Genomic DNA, 27,225 nt, shown 5'->3' on the forward strand with positions numbered 1-27,225 from the left:
TTTTATTTTCCACCTCACCTATCTTGCCCTCAAAAAACTTAAAAAAATTTTTTAAGAATTTTCTTTTCTTTGAGATGGGCTCTTTCCCTGGATCCCAGCTATTTCCTACTGATATTTTGTTGAGGCAGAACGTCCACGTTTTCCATGTGAAGCTGAATCTGATCTCTCTCCCTTTAACTGTGGGTTTTATTTTACACCTAATTTATAGTCATTTGGGATGTTCTTTTTCTGATTCTTCTGTTGTCTAATGACTTTTTTTTTTCTTCCCCCAAAGGCGACAGCCCTGTACTGTGTCTGAAATTTTCCATTTTTCTTGGGTGCTTTTTATATATGCAAAAGGTAAGAAAATAGTAATATTTATTTAGATTTAATATGTCTATTTACATTTTCAGGTATTAATTTTGTCAGCTTCTAATATGTATCAGGAAAAGATTTTCACTGAAAATTTTCTCAAGGGTTTTAATCCTAGATTCTTTTTTAAGTATTGCCTTTTCATCAAAGGATCTATTGGATTTCTTTACAATATCCAAATCTTCTCTTATTAAATGGAAAGTCCTTTAATTTTGTTGTATACAACATCTTTTCTGCCCAAAGCTACTCTTTTAAATTATGAGCTGAAAACACATTATTCTGTATATGCTTGTATTGTGAACTCTATTTTTCATGAGATGTATCTTATTTAGTTGAACGCAATTACTGATCAACCTCAGAACAGTTCAGATTTTTTTTTTGTATCTTGTTCAGATAAGTATACTTACACAAAAGCTTTTATATACTATTTATTTTCTTTCCCTTTTTTCTCATCTCATTTAACCTACCCAAGGTCTGCATTCAGTGAAATATACGTCTCTATTATTTTTTGTCCTTTTTGTATTTATTTATTTATTTTTTTGAGATGGAGTCTCACTCTGTCTCCCAAGGTAGATTGCAGTGGCACAATCTCGGCTCACTGCCGCCTACACCTCCCGGGTTCAAGTAATTCTCCTGCCTCAGCCTCCTGAATAGCTGTGATTACAGGCGCCCACCACCATGCCCAGCTAATTTTTGTGTTTTCAGTAGAGATGGGGTTTCACCATGTTGGCCAGGCTGGTCTTGAACTCCTGACCTCAGGTGATCTGCCCGCCCTGGCCTCCCAAAGTGCTGGGATTATAGGCATGAGCCACTGCGCCCAGTTCCTTTTTATATTTCTATGTAGAAATAATTCTTTAAAGTAGATAGGAAAGTGCAGTTATATTATTACATAGCTTTCTTCTGTATACTATGTGGAATGCCTTTGCCACAAGATAGCTCAATAAAATGCAAAGTTAACAAAGAATCATAGAGCTGGAAGGAGTTTCGTAAGTATAAGAGAGATTCTCATTATTAGATTAACTAGCTTAACTTACTTTATTTTATTTTTTTTTGAGATGGAGTCTCACTCTGTTGCCCAGGCTAGAGTGCAGTGGTGTGATCTTGGCCCACTGCAACCTCTGCTGCCTGGGTTCAAGCAATCTCCTGCCTCAGCCTCCCGAGTAGCTGGGATTACAGGTGCCTGCCACTGCGCCCGGCTAATTTTTTCTAGTTTTTAGTAGAGACGGGGTTTCACCATCTTGGCCAGGCTGGCCTTGAACTCCTGACCTCGTGATCCACCCCTCGGCCTCCCAAAGTGCTGGGCTTACAGGCGTGAGCCATCGCACCTGGCCTAGCTTCACTCATTTACTTTATTTTTTATTTTCATTGTTGAGACAGGGTCTTGCTCTGTTGCCCAGGCTGGAGTGCCGTGGTATGATCTCTGCTCACTGCAACCTCTGCCTCTTGTGTTCAGGTGATTCTTGTGGCTCAGCCTCTTGAGTAGCTGGGATTGCAGGCATGCACCATTATACCCGGCTAATTTTTGTATTTTTAGTAGAGTTGGGGTTTTGCCATGTTGGCCAGGGTGGTCTCAAACTCCTGACCTCAAGTGATCCGCCACCTCAGCCTCCCAAAGTGTTGGGATTACAGGTGTGAGCCACCATGCTCAGCCAGCTTAGTTACTTTAAAGATCAGGCAGCTGAGCCCAGAAACTAGCTGCTGGGAACAAAGCTAAGATTTGAACTCAGATCTCCTGGTTCTTAGTTTCATACTGGCTGTGAAGGCCTCTGGGAAGAGTGTGTGATATTGTTGGTCTCCAGGTTTGATTTGTCCTGGTCCCTCTCTAGCTAATTAGGGTGAGAGCCGCCATCCTTCCTTCCCTGAGCTGCATGCTTGATTCAAGAGAAAAATCTTACTTTTGTCATACGTGACACTGGCATGTTTCTTTAGTGATGATAAAGGCGACATGATCAATGGCATGAAATAAAGGTTTTGGAGTATATAAACCATTTTTACAGCGGCTACAAATTTTAGAATGTGTGATTGCTATTATGTATGATGGTAATCTTTTCATATGATTGTATTGGGCAAGTATGTCTGACTTCTAGGATTTTTATCTGTTTTGTTTGTCTCTTATGGCATATGTGTACTTAGAAGTAAATATATTTGGTACTGTATATAATATGTACAATACAATAAAAAATAATTTCATTGTCCTTATTTTGTTCTCACTGGACCCATTGGGGTGGTTTTTTCTCCGTAATTAACTCAGTGTTTGACTTTTATCTCATTAATTCAGTTTATAATAATTCCACCTTAAGAACCTCTGTGGATTAGGCATGGTGGCGTATTCCTGGAATCCTAGCCACTTGAGAGGTTGAGGTGGGAGAATCGCTTGAACCTGGGAGGCGGAGGCTGCAGTGAGCTGAGATTGCACCTCCATTCTGGGCGACTTTGAGACCATGTCTCGAAAAAAAAAAAAAGAACCTTTGTCCTCTCACAGTCCACCACTGTGATCTTTTATAATACACGATGATCTTTTCTAATAGTCATTTAATTGCTTTAATTCGGTTCTTATTTATTTGGGGGAAAGGTGTACTCTTTTATAGCCACCTTTCTAATGACAAATAAGCCAACTCTGGAGATGAAACATTTCTATTTACTTGATATCTTTGTTGATTAAAAGATAAAATATCTCACAAAGTCAGATTTATTTGTAAGGTCAGGATTTGAAATAGAAAATACGTCATGTTGAGAGAGTCCTAGAATTTAATTTAAATTAGATTCTGATCTTTAGGGTCATTTCAGCTTTTTATTAGATGTTACAGTGTTGCGTTTTTTTTTGTTTTGTTTTGTTTTTCTTTTTGCCTTCTATGGCAAGTGCACACCAGTAACAAGTTTAGGCTTGTTGGTGTGATGGGCTTTGTAGCTTGAAAATCAGTAGGTGCTACTTACTTCCTTTTTTACACATGAGGAACCAAGTATATTTTAATATTAAACCTCTTTGTAGCAGAACCAAGCAAGTTGGTTTGGCTGTATCAATGCACAGTTTAATGTGTTGATTATCATTTGCCTCTTTGGCAAAGAAGAATTTTTTTTTCTCTTTAGTTCATTTAAGTTGATTTGTTGAATGTTTCCGTCTATACAAAAAAAGAATTGCTTTGTATATGCTGAGGTAAGTGGTAACTTTCTTTGGAGGAACAGAGAGAAAGAGAAACCTGAAACAAAGCTGCAGGTGTGTGTGTGTGTGTACATATATGCTTGGGTAGGCATTAAGTGTGAAAATGCTGAGGTTTGGAAATAATTCTTCATATGTATGTTAGCTATTTAAATTGAATTTATCTGATGATACAAGAATGTAAAATCACCATGAAGCATACATGTGCAGTGTTTAACTAAAAAAAGAGATGGGCTTGAAGTTATAAAATAACTAGAAATAATTCTTAATTTCTAGGAAATTAAGATAATAATAAAATGATTTAACTACATGTAAAAATGTGTTCAGTGTTAGAGTTCAGCCAGCACTGCAGAAATGACATGTTGCTGTCAGTTTAGGTTTTTGATTTCTTATTTCCTTGTTACCAAGCATCAGCAATTATTCTTGGGATTATTAGCTCTGGAATTGAAAGATATTTAATGGTACTTCTGTTGCATTAATTTGTCTGAGTTTATATAGAAAAGTATTAAAAATGTTACTGTTGGAGTCTGATAAAAAGTTCTGTTTTTTTAAAAATATGTGTATGAGAAATGGCATGAACCCGGGAGGCAGAGCTTGCAGTGAGCTGAGATCGTGCCACTGCACTCCAGCCTGGGTGACAGTGAGACTCCGTCTCAAAAAAAAAAAAATGTATATGAGAATAATTATATGAATTATTTTTTCGGTTGTCTTCTAAATATTTCTAATAATTTTCATGACAGAAAAATGTTTTCATGCAAAACAATTTCTTACAGTTTGAGATAATTTATAAATGTTTTGTGTTCAGAATTTTCAAAGAAAAGACCAATGATAAAGTTTTAGTCAGCTACTAGGTATTTAATAAACACTTAATGAATGAATGGCATTTTTAGTAAAGTTATAGTTTTCACTAAGCTGTTAGACATTTATTAAAGGCCGGGCATGGTGGTTTACACCTGTAATCCTAGCACTTTGGGAGGCCAAGGCAGGAGGATCACTTGAGTCCAGGAGTTCAAGACCAGCCTGGGCAACATAGCAAGACTCCCCATCTCTAAAAAAAGTTTTTAAATTAGCCATGTGTGGTGGCGTGTGCCTGTAATTTCAGCTGCCCAGGAGGCTGAGACAGGAAGATCCCTTGAGCCCAAGAGGTTGAGGGTGCGGTGAGCCATGATCATACCACTGCACTCCAGCCTGGGTGACCCACCAAGACTCTGTCTCTTAAAAATAAATAAATAAATAAATTTATTAAGATATAAGAGTAATATCTCAAAATGTAAATTTGCCAAAACACTTATTGTAATGAGTCAATTTTGTACAGTTGTTTTGTAATGTCATAATAATTAAAGGAAGAAATTATTTTTAAAATGTTACAAAGTCAATGCTAATTTAACTCTGTAACTGCTTATAATCCTGCAGGTAATTTCCCCATGATTAGTGATGATTTGGTCAATTCTTATCACCTGCTGCTGTGTGCTTTGGACTTAGTTTATGGAAATGCACTTCAGTGTTCTAATCGTAAAGAACTTGTGAACCCTAATTTTAAAGGTAGGTTTGTAAATCAAAGATTTTTGGGCAATCTGCGTTTCTGTGTTATGTTTACCCTTGGAGTTGTACAGGTTTCCTAGCATCAGTATTTTGAAAAGCTCCTGTCATTACGGTTATCCAGGGTACTTATAACTAAGAGTCAAGCTGCCTGTAAAAATATTTTTGGATAAACAGTTGCAGATACCACAAAGTTTAAAGTCTTAAATGACAACTTTAGAAGTTTTTGAAATATATACTCAACAAGGAGAAGGCATTTAGAAACTCAGAGTTGCAAAGATGACATTAAAGCTGATAGTATTTTTCTACATTGGCAAACTTTGTGCCTGACACATTGTAGGAGATCAAAAAGAATTTGCTGAAAGAATCTTATTTCAAATTTTGGTACAGAAGAATAGCTATGGTTCTAAAATAAAGAAAATGAACTTTCATCTTTTAAACTAACAGATATATGGAAATGATGATTTTGGCATTGCATTTAATAGAACTTAGGTATATAATTTCTATGAATGATAAACAGTTACAAGCCCAAATTATGATTTACAAAGCAAATATTAAAAAGTATGTATAGAGTTAAAATAAATATTGCTGCTGCTATTTGAGTAATATTGTAATAGGATTCTGGGTGATTCTCAGTTTTGAGGTGATTTCAATTAAAATTGCAGCTTGTCTATCAAGGTAGATTTTTAAAATTAGTGGAGTTCAGTTGCTCCTGGTATGGTAAATTTAATGTTCCTCATATTCTGTTCTTTTTCTCATTTCTATCCTAACTCCCTTTTATATTCCCAAAAAGCTGCTTCCTTTCACTTTTATCTTTTTTTTTTTTTTTAATTAAAAAGAATTTTTTTTTTTGAGACAGGGTCTCACTCTGTCACCCAGGCTGGGGTGCAGTGGTGCAATCACAATTCACTGCAGCCTCAATCTCCTGGGCTCAGATGATCCTTTCATCTCAGCCTCCCAGGTAGCTGGGACTACAGACATACACCACCACACCCAGCTAATTTTTTGTATTTTTCAGTAGAGATGAGGTTTCGCCATGTTTCCTGGGCTGGTCTCAAACTCCTGGACTCAAGCGATGTACCCACCTTGGCCTCCCAAAGTGGATTATAGGAATGGAGCCACTGTGCCCAACCTTTACCTCTTTTATTTTTATTTGAATTTTTTTCTTTTGTGCTGAGTCTAGGGCAAGAATAAATTGTAAACTAGTATGAAATACATCTAATACATTGAAATTAAAGTATATAATCTCTGAACAGTGTAATTTTTTTAAAGTGGTGTTTTTTGTTTAAAAGTAGACTTACTTGCAAAGTTATATTTTGTGGTTTTTAGATCTTAGTATCCTAAAATTTAAGTTTTAAGTTTCCCTTAACCATCTCTACATAAATAATTGAATAACTGAAATCTTTTGAGTAATGATACACTTTACTTCTATTTGCCATTTTTTGACAAATTCTTAGCCTTAAAATAGGCCCATATATACTGTTTCCTATACATTTGTATGCTAAGTGGTATACTGATTATACTCTATGTTTTACATTTTAGTTTATTACAAATTGGCTTATTGTGTGCTGATATCTCTGTTTTGTGATTCTATATACCATAGGCCTATCTGAAGATTTTCATGCTAAAGATTCTAAACCTTCCTCTGACCCGCCTTGTATCATTGAGAAACTGTGTTCCTTACATGATGGCCTAGTTTTGGAAGCAAAGGGGATAAAGGAACATTTCTGGAAACCCTATATTAGGAAACTTTATGAAAAAAAGGTTTGTAAGTAGCAAAGAAATAACGTGAAAATGTTTTCTGGAGAAAAACTTGATTTGACATGACGACTTAAGGATCTCTTCTTTCATCATAGCTCCTTAAGGGAAAAGAAGAAAATCTCACTGGGTTTCTAGAACCTGGGAACTTTGGAGAGAGTTTGTGAGTACTTCTGTATAAAATGTTTTAATATTTTAAATTGTATACTTAGGAAACTTCAGAAGTTAGTGTTTTTATTGTTTGTATTCTGGAAACTGAGAATATGTTTTGTGAGAGAATACAGGGAAGCAAAAATTCTGTCACCTAAATATAAGCACACTTTTTAAATGTGTTCAAAATTGTATGGCTGTTTTTGAAGTTTCATTAAGCTTCTGGATTATAAATTTTGAAATAAATTCTTTTGGAACTATATGGATGAAAATTGATGATGTGTAAGTGTGGAAGTCTTCAGGGGTGCCTAGAGCAGCTAGACAGATAGTTAAGCTTCTCACCGGAAGCTGCACCTACCAGCAGCTGAAACACTGTCAGCAAAATACTTGTACTGTGTGATGGATGAGCATGGAGATAGCAGGATTACATGTGATACTATCCAGTTTTTGTTTTGTTTTGTTTTTTGAGATGGAGTCTCGCTGTGTTGCCCAGGCTGGAATGCAGTTTTTGAGATGGAGTCTCGCTGTGTTGCCCAGGCTGGAATGCAGTGGCGTGATCTCGGCTCATTGCAACCTCTGCCTCCCGAGTTCAAGCGATTCTTCTGCCTCAGCCTCCTGAGTAGCTGTGAATACAGGCGCGTGCCACCATGCCCAGCTAGTTTTTGTATTTTTAGTAGAGACAGGGTTTCACCATATTGGCCAGGCTGATCTCGAACTCCTGACCTCGTGATCCACCTGCCTCAGCCTCCCAAAGTGCTGGGATTACAGACGGGAGCTACCGCGCCCAGCTATACTATCCAGTTCTTATAACTACAAGTTACCCTACCAAAGTTTAACTTTCAAAAGATTATTAGAACTTTTAGTAAATAAAAAAATGAAATAATTAATTGAAATGGCAGTTCTGTGAGAGAGTACATTTTGTCTGTATTTGTTTTTCCTATAGTAAAGCCATCAATAAGGCCTATGAGGAGTATGTTTTATCTGTTGGGAATTTAGATGAGCGGATATTTCTTGGAGAGGATGCTGAGGAGGAAATTGGGACTCTCTCAAGGTGTCTGAATGCTGGTTCAGGAACAGAGACTGCTGAAAGGGTGCAGATGAAAAACATCTTACAGCAGCATTTTGACAAGGTGAGTTTAGCCATGCCAGAAGAGTAGAAATACAGGAGCAGGTAAGCCAGGGGTTCTTTTTTATTTTGGTAATTTCATGTTTGTGTTTTACTTGCCTACATTATGAAGGAGAAAATTCTCATCATACTTCTCTTAATTGAAAAAGGTATCTCTACGATATTTGCTTTGTTAATATCAACTTTCATTCATTTTAGTGAGGTCTGAGAAAAAGAAATTAATATAAATTTAAACAAATGTGTCATGCTGATAATTGTTGGTTTTAAAAAGATGGGCCAGTAATATATGGTCTTATATGTAGTGAACATAGTGTAGGCATTTAGAAAGTGATAATTGACCTGATTGGGGCCTTCATTTAAGAGACTGGAGAAACTGAGGATCTACAGTCTTTAAGAAAATTATTTTAAACTGAATTTCAGGACCACGTGGTATTATTTCAAACAGACACTTAGGGTGATGCAGGCCAAGAGTTTCCCTTCTGTTATGTGGTGGAACAGAAAACACCAAACTTCTGGCAAGTGCCCCCAGAGAGACACTGGGTAATCCAAGGGCCAATTCACCTGGAAGTGAGCTGCTTCAGACTTGAGACTGGTCTGCTTATTCATTCAACAGATATTCCTAAAGCATTTTATATGTCAGGTTATGTCCTGGACACTGGAGATAAAAAAGCAGTGAACAAAATAACCATGAGAACCCTGTTCTAAAGAAGCTTATATTCCAGTGTGGGGAGATGGACAGGAGATAAACAAGTAAATATATAGTATGTTGGGTGATAATAGATGAAGAAAATAGAGTAGTAATACAAAATATTGAGGGGAGGGGAGAATGGGATGGGTGGGCTGTGGTAGGTAAGGTGGTTGGGAACGGTGTCACACACCAGAAGTAAGTGAGGAAGCAAGCCATATGAATAGCTGGGTAAATGTGTTTGAAGCTGAGAGCATAACAAATGCAAAGCCATGAGGTTGGAACAGGATTAGCTTTTTGGAGGAACAGTGAGAATGCTAGTGTGGTAGGAATAGAGTGAGGGAAAAAGTGGTAAGAAGTGACGGGAGGCCAGGTGTGGTGGCTCATGCTTGTAATCCTAGCACATTGGGAGACTGAGGCAGAGGATTGCTTGAGCCCAGGAGTTCAAGACTAGTCTGGGCAACAAAGCGAGACCCCGTCTCTACATAAAATATTAATACAAAAAATAAGCTGGCCATGGTTGTATCCACCTGTGGGCCCAGCTACTTGCGAGGCTGAGTCAGGAGGATTCCTTGAGCCCAGGAGTTCCAGGCTGCAGTGAGCCATGATCGCGTCACTGCACTCCAGCCTGGGTGACAGAGCAAGAGCCTGTCTTTAAAAAAAAGAAAAAGAAATGCAGGGAAGAGGGAACAAGAGAGCCAGACAGACCGTGTAGGCTTTGGAAGCCATCGTAAGGACTTTTGCTTCTGCTCTGATTGAGGTGAAAGCTATTAAGAGGGTTATTAAGAAGAGTGACTGATTTACATTTTTAAAGGTCTTCTGGGAAAGTGGGATTAGAGGCAAGGGTGGAAGTAGGGAGTTAAGAAGCTATTGGAATGATTCTGGCAATAGTTTATGGTGGCTTGCTTCAGAGAATGGTTTGTAGCTGGGCCATATTTTGGAGATGGCACCCACAGGATTTACTGAGGGTTTGTATCTAGGGTATGAGAAAAAGAGAACAGTGATGTCTCCAGTTGGGTGAATGATATAAAAGCTAAAATCCTGACAAGTGCCTGTAATGTTGTAAGTTATCTCGCCCTGGCTCTCTCTGAATTCATCTACTTTCCTCCCTCCTCACCCACTTATGCCACATTAACTTCCTTTTTTGTTCTTCAGATATGCCAAGCATGCCTGCAACACAAAGCCTTTGCCTTTGCAATTCCCTCTGCCTAAACCGTATTGCTTCAAGAGATTCATGTGGCTTCCTTCTCACTTCATTCTGGTCTCTGATAACCCAACTGCTATGTCAATAATAACCACAACATCCTCCCCAACCCTCAGGACTTCTTTCCCCCTGACTCTGCTTGCTAGTGTTTCTCTTCGTATTTATCACTGTCTGACAGTAAGTAGGGAGGTAGGTAGAAAGAATTGTTTATTACCTGTCTCCTTGCATTAGAATATAAGCTTCACCAAGGCTGTGACCAGTGTTGTATGCAGCGCTTGGCACATGGTAGACATTTGGGGAACATTTACTACTGAAATTTATTAAGAGGGAAGAGCAAGTCTTGGGGAAGGGGAATTAAGAGTTAGGGTTATTAGCATGTTAAATTAAAGATGTCTTTTAAGCATCCTAGTAGAGAAGTTGAATAGACAGTTGAGGTATACAAGACCGGAGTTCACAGTTCACAGTAGAGGTTAGGGGTTGTGTATATATGTCCTGGGGTCATCAGGGTACAGATAGCTTTTTTTTTTTGAGATGGAGTCTCGCTCTGTCACCCAGGCTGGAGTGCAATGGTGCAATCTCGGCTCACTGTGACCTCTGCCACCTGGGTTCAAGCGATTCTCCTGCCTCAGCCTCCTGAGTAGCTGGGATTACAGGTGCCTGCCACCATGCCCAGCTAATTTTTTGTATTTTTAGTAGAAACGGCATTTCACCATCTTGGCTAGTCTGGTCTTGAACTCCTGACCTCATGATCTTCCCGCCTCGGCTTCCTGAAATGCTGGGATTACAGGCGTGAGCCACCGTGCCCAGCTGTAGATGGCTTTTAAAGCTATAAAATGAGGAGGGATTACTTAGAGGTACGAATTGAGAGAGAATACAAGAGGACTAAGGACAAAGCTCAGAGTCACTCCAAATTTTGTAAGTCTTCATTTGGAGATGGAACATCCTAATATTTTTAAGATACCGACTTAATATTTGCACCCAAGTTAAAGATTCCTCTTGATCAGAATGAACAGGAAGCTTTAAGCTAAGCACAGTGCTACCAAGAAGCACCATGTTGACCTTGAGGACTCTGGCAGGAAGCTGTTTGTGGTTGTCACACCTAGTTTCCTGTGTGAAACTACTGCTGCCTGTGGGTGATGTGGTTATATGCTGCTGGCTGCTGTTGATTCTCCTGTTTGTGTACAAGGTGTTTTTCCCTCCCAGTGCCTCCCAGTGTAGGCATTGGTTTATGCACAGTGAAGTAGTTGGCTGCAAGAAACCTTGTAAGGCAGGGAGCAGCCTTTTGAATGCAATTAATCTACCCAAATCATTTTATTGACTTAATTATAGAATGAATTTCTTTGAAACAAAGTGAAAGTCTTAGTTGTATTACACTTTAAGACATAGAGAAAACATGTAGGTTTGTTTCTGTATACAGTAAATTTCTCTGCTTTTCTGTATCTTATGAAACTTGAATAGTTGGCTCTGTTGCCAGGTGAAAGTTTCGCTAGGTTTTTTAAAAAATTAGAATAAATACATTTAATACACAGGGAAATTTGGTTTATCTTGAATATTAAAAGACATTGTTAAGCTATCTTAACCTTTCAGAGTTTATTTGAAAAATCAGAAAGATGTTTTACTGGCTCCTTTGACACCAAGTCACATCTTCTCCATATTTATTGTCAAGAATGTTGACTTTAACTTATTTCTCTGAAGACCTGTCTACCTTAGGGGGAAAACCTGTGATAGATTCTGGTAACCAAAGGTAGAGGAGAGGCAGGAAGACCAATGAAGGCTGTTCTGCATCAAGTTGCCTTTTTAGGGAATGTTCAATTTATTATGTCTCTGAAGCAAATTTGAATATTTGGATGGTGGGTGTATTAGTTCATTTTAACGCTGCTGATAAAGACATACCCAAAACTGGGAACAAAAAGAGGTTTAATTGGACTTACAGTTCCACATGACTGGGGAGTCCTCAGAATCATGGTGTGAGGCGAAAGGCACTTCTTACGTGGCTGTGGCAAGAGAAAAATGAGGAAGAAGCAAAAGCGGAAACCCCTGATAAGGCCATCAGATCTCGTGAGACATATTCACTATCACAAGAATAGAACGGGAAAGACTGGCCTCCATGATTCAATTACCTCCTACTGGGTGCCTCACACAACACATGGGAATTCTGGGAAATACAATTCAAGTTGAGGCTTCGATGCAGACATAGCCAAACCATATCAGTAGGCTTTTGTTAAATCATGGATTTTTTTTGGAACCAAATTTAATTCACAATTTTCTTTTATCTTTGAGTGTCTGCAAAAATAGCAGTAGATGGGAATTGTGAAATTCTGTTTCTCAGAGCTGAGAATAATAGTCTTAATTTTTTCAGGTGAGCAGAATGCTTATCTTTGCCTCTGAGCATAAGTTTTACAAGAGGAAATGTAGGGAGCTGTACCTTATTTTAGAGTTTTAACTTTTAAGAGACAAACTTTTAGTTAGCTAAAATACAAATTATTCTTTCACACCTTCGTCTTCACATGCATATTGGCGGCTCTTAATGCTGTTATGTTTAAATTCCAAGAATGGTGACATTTGAGTCACTAAAATGTATTGATATTGTAAAGATAAAGTCTTACTGGCTTGAAGTCCCATTTGTGAAGTGAATTAAAGTCTTTCTGGCCTAAAATAATGTTCTTTTTAAATTAATTCTATGTAATTTTTTTTTTCTTTAGTCCAAAGCACTTAGAATCTCCACACCACTAACTGGTGTTAGGTACATTAAGGAGAATAGCCCTTGTGTGACCCCAGTTTCTACAGCTACGCATAGCTTGAGTCGTCTTCACACCATGCTGACAGGCCTCAGGAATGCACCAAGTGAGAAATTGGAACAGATTCTCAGGTTAGTTTGAGCCCTGTCTACTTTCTAAGATTTGGCTATTGACCATTTTCCAATTTCCTATTTTTTCATTATTAATGCCTTAATTCACCCATGAATAATTTTTTATCAACTGTATACTCAGTCCTGTTGTGAGTCTATAGAGGACCTAGCAATAAGATGTATAAGTGGAAGATCTTCTTTCCTTAGATTTCTTTAATATAATACAAGACACAGTAACTAATAACACCAGACACTGTAGAATAAAGCACAAAACTGTCTTATTGCCAACTGTTCTTTCAAGATTTCAGGGAGTGGTGGGGTGGGGGCGGGGGGAAGCTCAGTGATGATGGGAATTGTCAAAGGACTTTATGAAGAGGGTTGAACCTGAGGTAACTTCTGAAGGGTGACTCAGATTTGAAAAGATTAATAGAGTTCCACATGCTCATAAAGCAGGACGAAAACCACTGTAACTTTTGTAAGCTCTATGAAACATCCTTATCCTGGAAAGGAAGTTCACTGCATTTAGTTCCTTTGATCTCCCTGAGACTGGTAGGAGTATCATTGAGTTTTAATTAAAAGCTCAGTAGGCTGAATCCCATCATCTTATGCATAACCTTTGGCAAGTTGATTTGAAAAGTTACCTCCAAGGTCTCTCTCAGTCCTAAAACCTTATGATATGATGACGTAGACCAAAAGGACCCCATTTTATTTCTGATGGTGGTATATCAAGAAGACCCTATATGTACACATAAGTAATTTCCCACTCATAGCCAGGCTTCTTAAATGCCAACTACATTTCCTTTACATTTTCATGAAGTCTGCTTTATTCATAAACTTGATTGTGATTTATACTCAACAAGTTATATCTCTGTGGCCTCTTCCTGAGTCATGTTTTTCAGATGCACCTTGTTTGCCTTGAATTTAGAAGCATTTTGTAAATACATTTCAGAAGCCGTCTTAATCTCTGTATCTTCCAGATCGCTTTACAGTTTCTAACTAGGCATAACAGCATTTTAAATCTTAGGTACCATTAGTGGGGTTAAATAAATATTACCAGTAAATACTAGGTAAAATAAAGGGTCCTATTTTTGTTGAAAGGTATGTGTGTGTGTGTTCCTAGAAAAATTCTGCTTGTATATGTATTCAGTAGTTATCTCTAGCAGGACTATAATTGATTTTTATTCTCTTTATAATTTTTTAAACTTGCTTCATTTTCACAAAGAATATGTATATAATTATATATATATTTGTGATCAAGATAAAAACAGTTGTTACAAAAAGCTTACATGGTGATAATTTGTATAATGCTTCTGCATTGAACATATATTGCATTCTAATAATGAAAAGACTAAAATAAACCTCATTCGTGGGAAAAAAATGTAGAATGCCAGGAACAGTTTATATGAGTCTGTAGTATGGGTTTTACACCCCTTCATTCTATTTTCTTCCAGGTGTTCTTAATGGGAGTTTTACTGCCCTCTAGGGAAATAGTTAAGGGCGAGTTTGGGATCATCAGTGACTGGGGATGTGTAGGACAGGTGGGGGACAGTCATAGATATCGAATGGGCCCAGGCCAAGGTTGCTAAACTTCCTGCACTGAAAGGTATAGCCCCGGCCGGGCGAGGTGGCTCATTCCTGTAATCCTAACACTTTGGGAGCCTGAGGCAAGTGGATCACTTGAGGCCAGGAGTTCGAGACCAGCCTGGCCAACATGGTGAAATCCCATCTGTACTAAAAATACAAAAATTAGCTGGGCGTGGTGGCAGGTGCCTGCAGTCCCAGCTACTCGGAGGCTGTGGCAGGAGAATCACTTGAACCTGGGAGGTGGAGGTTGCAGTGAGCCAAGATTGCACCACTGCATTCCATCCTGGGTGACAGAGCGAGACTCTGTCTCAAAAAAATAAAATAAAATAAAAGGTGTAGCTCCCACAAGAAAAGTTTTTTTTTCATTCAAACTGGTAATACCACCACCTTTGAAAAGGAAGTATGGGATCTCTTGGATTAATTTGGGAAGTGTATAGTTTCTGTTCAGAGTGTTTTATATTTACATGTTAGTGAAATTATAGAAACATTTTATCCCCTTGTGACTTGACAAGACCTTTAAATTATGTTATTTCTCATTACCTTTTTTAGGACATGTTCCAGAGATCCAACCCAGGCTATTGCTAACAGACTGAAAGAAATGTTTGAAATATATTCTCAGCATTTCCAGCCAGATGAGGATTTCAGTAATTGTGCTAAAGGTAAGGTTTAATGTTGTTATTCTGCTTTTATGTTTGAAGTTTAACTAAATGGAGTCATTTCTTACTAACTAAGAAAGATGAGGAAAAGATTTATGACTTTAGACTGAAGGCTAGGATATGGCTGTCCAGTTCTTCAGGTCAACCAACTGATTTCTGAGCCCTTCTCAGTAAGATAGAAATTTTAGAGTGGTATCTTTATTATATTGGACTTCTGATGCTTTTTTATCTGCAAATCTTTAGGGTTTTTTTGTAAACTGGAAATTAAATAAAAGTGTAGTGATTCTTCAACATATTGAGAATAAGGACAGAAGATATCACTGCTATGGGCCCAAACCTGGCCTAGGAATTGTTTGATGTCAGCAATTGGAACTAAGTAGGTGTGGAGTAGTAAGCCAATTACATACCTCTTAGCATTGGTCTGTTTTGTTCAAACATAGAGGGGGAAAAAAAGGGTGTAAGTCTTAAATGATATTACAGTTCTTTATGTGCAAATTTCATTTAATAATTTTAGAAAAATGTGACTGTTACCATGAAGAAAATTAAGGTATCTTAGGGATAATTAAAACACCAATCATAAGAAGTGTGCATATCTAAAGTATTGGGTTGGTTTTTAAATTTTATTTTGTGAGTAAAGGAGGAGGAATGGGCCTTTATTTTCTTTGTGTGCCATTTTTGTGGGTTTTTTTTTTTTATTATTTCTACAGAAATTGCCAGCAAACATTTTCGTTTTGCGGAGATGCTTTACTATAAAGTATTAGAATCTGTTATTGAGCAGGAACAAAAAAGACTAGGAGACATGGATTTATCTGTGAGTAAAATAACCAATGTATTGATCAGCGCAATGAAACATAATTTCCTTCCTGCCCTATTCTGTGGGTTGTTTTTTTAGTTTATTTATAGTCTCCTTTCATGCACAAAAGTTTTTAATTTTGATGAAATCCAATATATTTTTTCACTAGTTGCCTGTGCTTTTGTTTTATGTATGTATGTATTTATGTATGTATGTATGTATTTACCTATTTGAGATGGAGTCTCATGCTGTCGCCAAGGCTGGAGTGTAGTGGCACGATCTCAGCTCAATGCAACCTCCACCTCCTGGGTTCAAGCAATTCTCCTGCCTCAGTCTCCCAAATAGCTGTGATTATAGGCATGCGCCACCATGCCCAGCTCATTTTTGTATTTTTCGTAGAGATGGGGTTTTGCCACGTTGGCCAGGCTGGTCTTGAACTCCAGACATCAGGTGGTCTGCGTGCCTTGGCCTCCCAAAGTGCTAGGATTACAGGCGTGAGCCACTGCACCTGGCCTGTTGCCTGTGCCTTTGGTGCTTCAGTAGCTTTTAACTAAAAAATAATAATTATTGACAATGTTGGAAAATTATAAGCAAAAAGAAGAAAATAAAAATCATCTATGATTAATGTCATCCTGTGATAAACATATTCACTTTTGGTACATGGTCATCTAGCCAGTCACCTGCCTGCCTGCCTTCCTTTCTGTTTTTTTGGGTTTGTTGTTGAGACAGAGTCTCACTCTGTTGCCCAGGCTAGAGTGCAGTGGCGCAATCTCGGCTCACTGCAACCTCTGCCTCCCAGATTCAAGCGATTCTTGAACAGTGTTGCCCAGGCTGGTCTCAAACTCTGGACCTCGGGTGATCTGCCTGCTTCGGCCTTCCAAAGTGCTGGAATTACAGGTATGAGCCACCTGCCTGGCCCCTTTCAATATTTTTTTTTTTTTTTTTTTGAGCCAGTGTTTCGCTCTTGTTGCTCAGGCTGGAGTGCAGTGGTGCAACGTTGGCTCACTGCAACCTCTACCTCCTGGGTTCAATCGCTTCTCCTGCCTCAGCCTCTGAGTAGCTGGGACTACAGGTGTGTGCCACCACACCTGGCTAATTTTCTATCGTTAGTAAAGATGGGGTTTCACCACGTTGGTCAGGCTGGTCTCAAACTCCTGACCTCAGGTGATCCGCCCACCTTGGTCTCCCAAAGTGCTGGGATTACAGGCGTGAGCCACCGCGCCTGGTCCCCCTTTCAGTTTTTTATAGCACTTACTGTAAATACTGTTTTGAAACATCTTTCCCTGTCATTGTTCTTCTAAGCATCAGGGTGTGTGTGTATTTTGGTTAGAGATGTAATCTCTTTTAAGATACATTTTATAATAGGTAAAGTTTTAAAATTCTCATACATTCCTTTTATATATTTCCTCTACTAAAAAATGGGCTTTATTTATATAATTAAGAAAGGTTTTGTAAGAAAATAAGGACACACTTTGCACTCACTCAGAAAATGAGAGTTTCTTTGGTATTTTCACTGAAGTTCACTGAGTATGAAATGACTTTTTAGACTAAGTAAATGTTTCTAAATGCTAATAACTTTATTTTATAGGGTATTCTGGAACAAGATGCGTTCCACAGATCTCTCTTGGCCTGCTGCCTTGAGGTCGTCACTTTTTCTTATAAGCCTCCTGGGAATTTTCCATTTATTACTGAAATATTTGATGTGCCTCTTTATCATTTTTATAAGGTATTTTTTAAAATATGATACTAATGGGGATATTGTAGATGAGACCAACTTCCTGTTGTTAGTCATTTAGTTCAAGTTAACATCTAAGTACATTTATTCTGTTTTTATTTACATAGTTAATCTCTATTTGTGGCGTAGAAAAGAAATAGAATCTTAAGACCTATGTAAATTCTTTTAATATTGTATGAAAGATCTATTTTGGGTAAAAGCTTTGATTCCTCTCTATCTAATAAAAGTTTTTAGAATACTGTGATTTTTATGAGCTGAGGAGGCTTAAAAAAAGTAGCACACATGTCACTAGCTAATCTTGTATAGCAGCCTTTTTTTAATTTATGAAAATTAAATACCATTGAAAATGTCAGAAAAAAATAAAAAGTTATCTTTCATGTGTTACAGAGAGGCATAGAGTTAAAGCACTGATTTGGTAGCTATTTCTTTTTTTTTTTTTTTTGAGGTGGAGTCTTGCTCTGTCGCCCAGGCTGGAGTGCAGTGGCGCCATCTCGGCTCACAGCAAGCTCCACCTCCCAGGTTCACGCCATTCTCCTGCCTCAGCCTGCCGAGTAGCTGGGACTACAGGCGGCCGCCACCACACCCGGCTAATTTTTTGTATTTTTAGTAGAGATGGGGTTTCACCATGTTAGCCAGGGTGGTCTCGATCTCCTGACCTCGTGATCTGCCCACCTCGGCCTCCCAGAGTGCTGGGATTACAGGCTGGTAGCTATTTCTTGATACTGACTTAGCATATGAGTTTACCTTAACTCTCATAAGATAGTCAAAACTAATTTTTATAGTGGCATAGATTAAATGTTTAGAGATTTTTATATGAAATTTTAAGAGTAATGTTTTTCAACCTCAATGTACAAAACATGTATTTTCATTAAAAAATTTTGAAATACATCACAATGTTAAACCATGTTATATAATTTATAGTTTGAACTATAATTATTTACAAAGACAGTAAAAGGAAGAGCAGCTGTTTCAAAATAATACTTCAACTTGTAATTTTGACCAATTTCTTGTCTAAATATTTTAAAATATTTAATAATTATTCAGTGAACCAAGACATTTTTTATTTCAGGTGATAGAAGTATTCATTAGAGCAGAAGATGGCCTTTGTAGAGAGGTGGTAAAACACCTTAATCAGATTGAAGAACAGATCTTAGATCATTTGGCATGGAAACCAGAGTCTCCACTCTGGGAAAAAATTAGAGACAATGAAAACAGAGTTCCTACATGTGAAGAGGTTTGTGAAAATAACATGTTTTTATGAGAAAAATACATCAATAGCTAATCTATTAATAATCCTTTTGGGGATGGGAGGGTGGCAATTAGGTTTAATATGTTATAATTACACCTTGTTATGAGAAAAATCTTGGACTGTAATGTCCCTCTCTACCCACAAATTGGGAAGGTGCCAAGAGACCAAAGAATGACTCAGACAAGTCCAGCTTGGCAAGTAGATAGGTTTATTAAGACTTACATATGGCGGAGGCAGAGGTGGTGGGGAAAAATAAAAGACTTATATACAGGGTACTCCTAGGTAGCAGCAGGACAGCTCTAAAGATCCTCGCCACCTCCCATCGCTAAGCTGTTTTTACGCTAATTTTCTGGCTCTTTGCCTACTATGTGTGTGCACGATGGGACTGTTTTCCTTGGTAGTTTCTCAGATCTTCTCTGGGATGTTGGGGTTCTCAGGGACACCTGTTCCTTGGCTGGGCACCATGGCCTTGGCTCACTGCCCAGCCTTCAGGGTTTAGGCAGCAGACATACACCCTTAAGTAAGGTAGGCAACCTGTCACACTTCACCCCATGTCAAAGAGGAAATGAGTCAGATAATTTGTGGCTGTCCTAAGATTTTGGTGACAGAGTAAAAATTCAGTGTTCTTTCTTGATCTCCTTATCAAGTTTCTTTCCCACAGAGCGGTGGTCCAACCTTTTTGGCACCAAGGACCAGTTTCTGGAAGACAGTTTTTCCATGGACAGGGTTGGGGGTTGGGGAGATTTTGGGATGATTCAACTGCCTTACATTTATTGCACACTTTATTTCTATTATTATTACATGGTAATATATAATGAAATATACAACTCACCAAAATGTAGAGTCAGTGGGAGCCCTGAGCTTGTTTTCCTGCAACTAGATGGTCCTATCTGGGGGTGGTGGGAGACAGTGACAGATCAGCAGGCATTAGATTCTCATAAGGAGCATGCAACCTAGATCCCTTATGTGTGCAGTTCACAATAGGGTTCACACTCCTGTGAGAATCTAATGCCACCACTAATCTGACAGGAGGCCAGCACAGGCGGCAATGTGAGCGATGGGGAGCAGCTGTAAATACAGATGAAGCTTTGCTCGCATGCTCACTCGCCTGCTGCTCACCTCCTGCTATGTTGCCCAGTTCCTAACATGGTCCATGGCCCAGGGGTTGGGGACCCCTGCTTTAGAGTGGTTGATATTCAAACTCTCCAAACCAGTAATGAAGTTTGACTCATATTTAGTATCCAATTACAAGGTTTTGAATTTTTTGACTGCCAAAAGTTTTTTTTTTTTAACTTTATTATGAAAATGGGAAAGACAGCTGATTTTATTGAGATGGAATAATTGTTAAGATACTTTTTCTGCCTTAGATTACTATTGTATTTCTAATTAAAGTGCTTTTTTGGATACTGGCATTCTGTGTAACCAATTCTTCATAGGTCATGCCACCTCAGAACCTGGAAAGGGCAGATGAAATTTGCATTGCTGGCTCCCCTTTGACTCCCAGAAGGGTGACTGAAGTTCGTGCTGATACTGGAGGACTTGGAAGGAGTAAGTTTAAAATACTAGGCGAATATTTTGGGGCTTACTATCTGGAAATTTAAATTTCATCTAACCCTAGAAGTGAAGTTAATAGGGTATACCTAGAAGAAAATATTCCATGCATTTTTGTGCCACATGGATCACTTAAAAGAAGGGCCTTTAAAGACTAAGAACACAGGAAAATGCATGATATAACAGGTATCTTTTAAAAAGGATAAACTGCTTTATTTATTTATTTATGTATTTATTGAGACAGAGTCTTGCTGTGTCACTCAAGCTGGAGTGCAGTGGCCCAATCTCAGCCCACTGCAACCTCTGCCTGCCGGGTTCAAGCGATTCTCATGCCTCAGCCTCCTGAGTAGCTGGGACTACAGGCATGCGCCACCACGCCTAGCTTATTTTTGTATTTTTAGTAGAGAAGGGGTTTTGCCATATTGGCCAGGCTGGCCTCGAACTCCTGACCTCAAGTGATCCGCCTACCTCGTTCTCCCAAATTGCTGGAATTACAGGCATGAGGCACCGTGCCCAGCCGACTGCTGTGTATTTAATATGATCCCTATTTTTAAAGTGTATGTTTATTTATGAGCATACAAAATAGTGGAAATGGAAAAACCAAACTGTTAAGATCATTGTTGGGTGATAGAATTCCTGGTGACTTCTGTAAAATTTTTAAGGCAAATACGTATTACTTTTAAAATCAGGAGAAATAGAAAAGCCTTCTTAAAGATAGAGCTGCATGATCCAGTTAGGTATAGACAAGCCAGTGAGTTAAGACAACTGAGTATGTTCCACTTTGTTGAGCTGTGCTACCCTAGTTAATGTGACGTTAGTGCTGGCCCAAGAAATACAGAAAAGGGCAGTTTTGCTATCCATCTGGTTTATATTTTTTAGGCAGCTGCTAAGGTGCCTTTCATCTGCAAGGTGAAAGGTTTTAGTTTACATATGTGAGATAGAACTACTTTTTAAAGAGCAATTCAGTAAATCCAGAGAGTTCTGAATCCTTGGATCCAATTAAAAGAATATTCTTATTTCTAGATCAGTTTTATAATGTAATTGATAAGAACTGGCGATAGAAGAAATACCAGTTTTAAAGTCAGGAATCACTCTAGGCTGGGCATGGTGGTTCATGCCTGTAACCCCAGCACTGTGGGAGACCTAGTGGGGAGGATCACTTGAACCCAGGAATTCAAGACCATCCTGGGCAACATAGCAAGATGCCATCTCTACCCCCGCCCCCAAAAAAAATCACTCTGAGTGTATACTTAATACACATGGATGATCCTTATGAAAAGTCCTCATTTTTGAAAGATCTGACAGCTGGTCTTTCTTAGTCTATTTTTGTAGAATTTTCCCTTCCCTAATCTACAGATTAGGAAGACTTGACTTTAAACTTCATTTTCTTTGTACTTATCACTTCTCAGTTTTCCTGAGATCTCTTGATATTTTATAAGAAAAAATGATCATAATCTTATTCTTTCTGATTCTGCAGCTTTGTACCAAATACAAATCTAGTAAGTTTATTTACTTTTGTATCATCTGGAAATAGAAATGTTAAGCCACAGTTTGTTAGGATTTACTCCTATCAGTACTTCTTACAAACTTCCTACGTATATTTTAAATTTTAAAAACACTCTGATGCACAGCTCTTAGAAGTGGACACAGAAGAAGGAAGAAATGCTTCTCAAAAATTCAGACATTGGTGTGAATACTTAAAAATAGACTAAGCCATAATGGGTTGTGTACCACTGAATCATACACTTAAAAATGGTTGAATGGTAAATGTTATGTTATATATATATAACCACAATTTTAAAAAACTAGCTTGTAATACCAGCACTTTGGGAGGCCAAGGCGGGTGGATCACCTGAGGTCAGGAGTTCGAGACCAGCCTGGCCAACATGGTGAGACCTCATCTCTACTAAAAATACAAAAATTAGCCATAACTGGTGGCATATGCCTCTAATCCCAGTTACTCGGGAGGCTGAGGCACAAGAATCACTTAAACCCAGGAGGCAGAGATTGTAGTGAGCCGAGATCAGGCTACTGCACTCCAGCCTGGGTGATAGAGTAAGACTCTGTCTCAAAAAATAAAAATAGTAACAATTTGCCTCAAACCATTGAATTGTATAATTTAAATAGATGAAATTTATGGTACATAAACTGTTTTAAAAAAATAAATTATGCTTAACTGAATCCAAATCATGCATGTCCACCTTGCTTAAGAACATTATTGAGTTGTAATAATTTTTTATATGTGGAAAAAGAGATCAAAATTGATAAAACTGGTGGCAGAATGCTCCTAGATGACATACTACCAATCATGTCCCCTTATCAAATAGTGGCTCTGTAGTAAAATCACATCTTACATGAGTGGTAGGTAGAAAATGGATATGATAGAAAATATTATAGAAAAATATAATATAGAAAAATAGGGTAATTCCTTAAATTGCCCCTAAATCATGAAGGTTCTTTAGTAGTGGAAGACAGAGTCAGGTCTGATTTGGGGAAGGGGGAGTGGAGAAAGGAACACTGCAAGACAAAAAATTCCATTTTAAAATTTTGCTGTCAGTAGTGTTCACTGAACACTAATGAAATTTCACTAATGAATATAGGTAAGATATGACTTCTGTAATTCTTGTTTGCTTTTTGAATTATGAAGTATTTCAAACACTGTAGTTATTTTTTAACATAACAGCTTGGACGGAAGTCAGATCTGAGTCTCCTTGAGTTAAATGCTTTGTTTGATTTGTTTTGACCCTAGGCATAACATCTCCAGCCACATTATACGATAGGTACAGCTCCCCACCAGCCAGCACTACCAGAAGGCGGCTATTTGTTGAGAATGATAGCCCCTCTGATGGAGGGACACCTGGGCGCATGCCCCCACAGCCCCTAGTCAATGCTGTCCCTGTGCAGAATGTATCTGGGGAGACTGTTTCTGTCACACCAGTTCCTGGACAGACTTTGGTCACCATGGCAACCGCCACTGTCACAGCCAACAATGGGCAAACGGTAACCATTCCTGTGCAAGGTAAGGAAGGCAGAGTTGGATATTGAGTTCCTTCTCTGTGGCATGTATTGAAAAGTTACCCGAGGTTTGGCTAGAGTGACATAGGGGACAGAGGAGTGATGGGGAGAGAGGGTTTGGGAGAGCAGAAATTGTAAACCTGTGCCCGGAGAACCTCTTATCATCAACATTTTCTTCATGCTTTTTTTCTCTGTCACTAGGTATTGCCAATGAAAATGGAGGGATAACATTCTTCCCTGTCCAAGTCAATGTTGGGGGGCAGGCACAAGCTGTGACAGGCTCCATCCAGCCCCTCAATGCTCAGGCCCTGGCTGGAAGTCTGAGCTCTCAACAGGTGACAGGAACAACTTTGCAAGTCCCTGGTCAAGTGGCAATTCAACAGATTTCCCCAGGTGGCCAACAGCAGAAGCAAGGCCAGTCTGTAACCAGCAGTAGTAATAGACCCAGGAAGACCAGCTCTTTATCGCTTTTCTTTAGAAAGGTAATTTTTCACATACCCTTATCAGAGCATGAGCTTGGGAAATACAAGTGTTAAACAAAGTTTGAAATGTTTTTGTTTATCACCTAGGTATACCATTTAGCAGCTGTCCGCCTTCGGGATCTCTGTGCCAAACTAGATATTTCAGATGAACTGAGGAAAAAAATCTGGACCTGCTTTGAATTCTCCATAATTCAGTGTCCTGAACTTATGATGGACAGACATCTGGACCAGTTATTAATGTGTGCCATTTATGTGATGGCAAAGGTGAGTACCATTTGGAATTGTAAAGGCAAAGATAGGTCTTCATTACTGAGAACATTTTTTAACCGCTTTCTTGAGATACAATTTACATGCTCTATAATTCATCTATTTAAAATGCACAACTAAATAGGTCTTAGTATATTCACAGATACGTGCAATACTCACTACAATTTTAGAACATAATATTCCATTGTATAGTTATATGAGAGTATTTTTATCCATTTATTAGCTAATGTATATTTTAGTTGTTTCTACTTTTGGCATATATGCATAATACTGCTATTAGCATTTGTGTTTGGGTTTTTGTATAGACATGTATTTTCATTTCTCTAGGGTATATACCTAGGAATGGGTGCTGGGTCTTACATTAACTATGTTTTAACTATTTAGGGAATTGCCAGATTGTTTTCCAAAGTACTGTACCATTTTACACTTACATGGCAGTATAATAAAGATTTTAGTTTCTCCGCTTTCTCATTAACACTTACTATCTTACTTTGTTTAAATAACTTACTGAGGAGAAATTCACATAACATAAAATTAACTGGGTTTTTCTTTTTTTTTTTTTGAGATATTGTTTCACTCTTGTCACCCAGGCTGGAGTGCAGTGGTGCATCTCAGCTCACTGCAACCTCTGCCTCCCAGGTTCAAGCAATTCTCCTGTCATAGCCTCCCGAGTAGCTGGGATTGCAGCCATGTGCCACCATGCCTGGCTAATTTTTGCATTTTTAGTAGAGATGGGATTTGACCATGTTGGCCAGGCAGGTCTCAAACTCCTGACCTCAGGTGAGCTGCCCACCTCGGCCTCCCAAAGTGCTGGGATTACAGGCATGAGCCACTGGGCCCAGCCAAATTAACTATTTTAAATTGAACAATTTAGGAGCATTTAGCACATTTACAGTAGTAAGTGTAATAAATGGTTGTATACTCACCACCTCTATCTAGTTCCACAACATTTCCGTATCTGCAAAGTAAAACTCCTTTCCTATTAAGTAGTTTCTCCCCATTCTACCTCCCACAGCACCTGGCAACCAGCAGTTGGCATTCTGGCTGTAGGGATTTACCTGTTCTTAATCGTTTATAGAAATGGTACAATATGTGACCTCTTGTGTATGGCTCCTTTTACTTAGGATAATATTTTCAAGGTTTATCCATGTTGCAGCATGTATCAGTACTTCATTCCTTTTTATGACTGAATGATATTCCATTGTATGGATAGGCACAATTTTTTTCTCCACTCATACACTGATGGATATTTGGGCTGTTTCCACCTGTTGGCTATAGTGAATAGCGCTGTTGTGAACAGGTATATCATGTACCTGTTTGAGTGCCCATTTTCAGTCCTTTTGAGTTTATTCCTAGGAGTGGAACTGCAGGGTCATATGGTGATATTATGTTTAACTTTTTTGAAGAACCACCGTACCGTTTTCCACAGAAGCTGCACCATTTGACACTGCTACCAGTAATGCACAAGAGTTCCGGTTTCTCCACATCCTTGCCAACTTATTATTTTTATTATAGCCATCTTAGCGGGTATTGGGTGATAGATCATTGTGGTTTTGATTTTCATTTGCCTGATAACTAAGGATGTCAAGCATCTTTTCATGTGCTTACTGGCCATTTGTATATCTTATTTGGAGAAATATCTTTAAATCCTTTGCCCATTTTAAAATTGTGTTATTATTGAGTTGTTGGAGTTCTTTATTTTGGATACAACTACCTTCTCAGATGTATGATTTGCAAATATTTTCTCCCATTCAGTGTATCTTTTCACTTACTCGATAGTGTCATTTGAAGCATAAAAGTTTTTAATTTTGATGAAGTCCAGTTACCTGTTTTTTGGTTTGTTACTTGCACTTTGGGTGTCCTAAGAATCCGTTGCCAAACCCAAGGTCTTTTGATTTTTATAGTTTTATCTCATAGTTAGGTCTTTGATCAATTTTGAGTAATTTTTGTGTATGGTATGAGGTAGCAGTCCATTTCCATTCTGATTATGTGGTTGTGCAGTTGTCTCAGCACCATTGTTGAAGATTTTTTTCCTCACTGAATGGCCTTGGTACCCTCCTTGAAAATCAATTGACCGTTGACAACATTTGGGTTTATTTCTGAACTCTAAATTCTGTTCCACTGGACTATATGCCTATCCTTATGCGATACCATATTCTCTAGATTAGAGAGTTGCTTTCTTATAAGTTTTGAAATTGGGAAATATGAGTGCCCTTACTTTTTTTTTCTTTTCAAGATTATTTTCAAAGTCCCTTGAAAAATGAATTTTAGAATCAAATTATCAGTTTCACAAAGGAATAAGCTAGGATTCTGATAGGGTTGCACTGAATCTGTAGATCCATTTGGGGAGTATAACAATTTTATATCTTCTGATCCATGAACATAGGGTGTTTTTCCATGTATTTAGATCTTCAGTTTTTTTTCAACAATGTTTTGTACGTTTCAGAGTATGTTTGCAATTCTTTTGTTAAATTTATTCCTATTCTTGTTGATGCTATTCCAAGTGTAGTTGTTTCATTGTTAACGTGTTCATTGCAAGTGTATAGAAAAAGATTTTTGTATATTGATCTAGTATCCAGCAACCTTGCTGAAGTTATTAGTTCTAATAGTTTTCTAGTAGATTCCTTAGGATTACTATGTAGGAAATCATGTGATCTGCTTATAATTTTACTTCTTGTCCAAACTGGATGCCTTTTATTTCTTTTTCTTTCCTAATTATCTTGCTAGAACCTCCAGTATAGTTGAACAGAACTGTCGAAAGCAGAAATCCTTGTCTTGATCTTAGGTGGAAAGCATCTAGTTTTTCACTATTAAAGTATGATATTAGTTATGGTTTTTTTCATAGATGCCCTTTATCAGGTTGAGGAAGTTCCCTTCTTTTCCTAGCTCATTGAGTGTTTTTTATCATGAAAGGGCATTAGATTTTGTCAAATGCTTGTGTGTCCATTGAGATGATCGTGTGTTTATTTTTTTCTATTCTATTAATATAGTATATTACACTGATTAATCTTCCTATGTTAAACCAGCCTTGCATTTCTGGTATAAATCCCTCTCAGTCATGGTGTATAATTCTTA

At 38.2% G+C, this 27,225-nt stretch overlaps 1 protein-coding gene across 2 annotated transcripts in view; it reads left to right on the forward strand.

Moving 5' to 3' along the window:
- Positions 1-27,225, forward strand: part of RBL2 (RB transcriptional corepressor like 2) — a 61,237-nt gene that overhangs the window by 12,272 nt on the left and 21,740 nt on the right. For both annotated transcript variants that reach the window (XM_063655145.1, XM_054453499.2), the window contains exons 4-17: positions 275-339; positions 4,922-5,050; positions 6,651-6,811; positions 6,904-6,968; positions 7,899-8,085; positions 12,673-12,839; positions 14,952-15,061; positions 15,766-15,869; positions 17,440-17,577; positions 18,656-18,820; positions 20,272-20,383; positions 23,136-23,405; positions 23,603-23,883; positions 23,971-24,147. In XM_063655145.1, the coding sequence (XP_063511215.1) occupies positions 275-339; positions 4,922-5,050; positions 6,651-6,811; positions 6,904-6,968; positions 7,899-8,085; positions 12,673-12,839; positions 14,952-15,061; positions 15,766-15,869; positions 17,440-17,577; positions 18,656-18,820; positions 20,272-20,383; positions 23,136-23,405; positions 23,603-23,883; positions 23,971-24,147 (2,131 nt within the window). The remainder of the gene's footprint in view (positions 1-274; positions 340-4,921; positions 5,051-6,650; positions 6,812-6,903; positions 6,969-7,898; positions 8,086-12,672; positions 12,840-14,951; positions 15,062-15,765; positions 15,870-17,439; positions 17,578-18,655; positions 18,821-20,271; positions 20,384-23,135; positions 23,406-23,602; positions 23,884-23,970; positions 24,148-27,225) is intronic.

Source organism: Pongo pygmaeus, chromosome 18, assembly GCF_028885625.2.
Source record: "Pongo pygmaeus isolate AG05252 chromosome 18, NHGRI_mPonPyg2-v2.0_pri, whole genome shotgun sequence".
NCBI classification, from domain to species: Eukaryota; Metazoa; Chordata; class Mammalia; order Primates; family Hominidae; genus Pongo; species Pongo pygmaeus.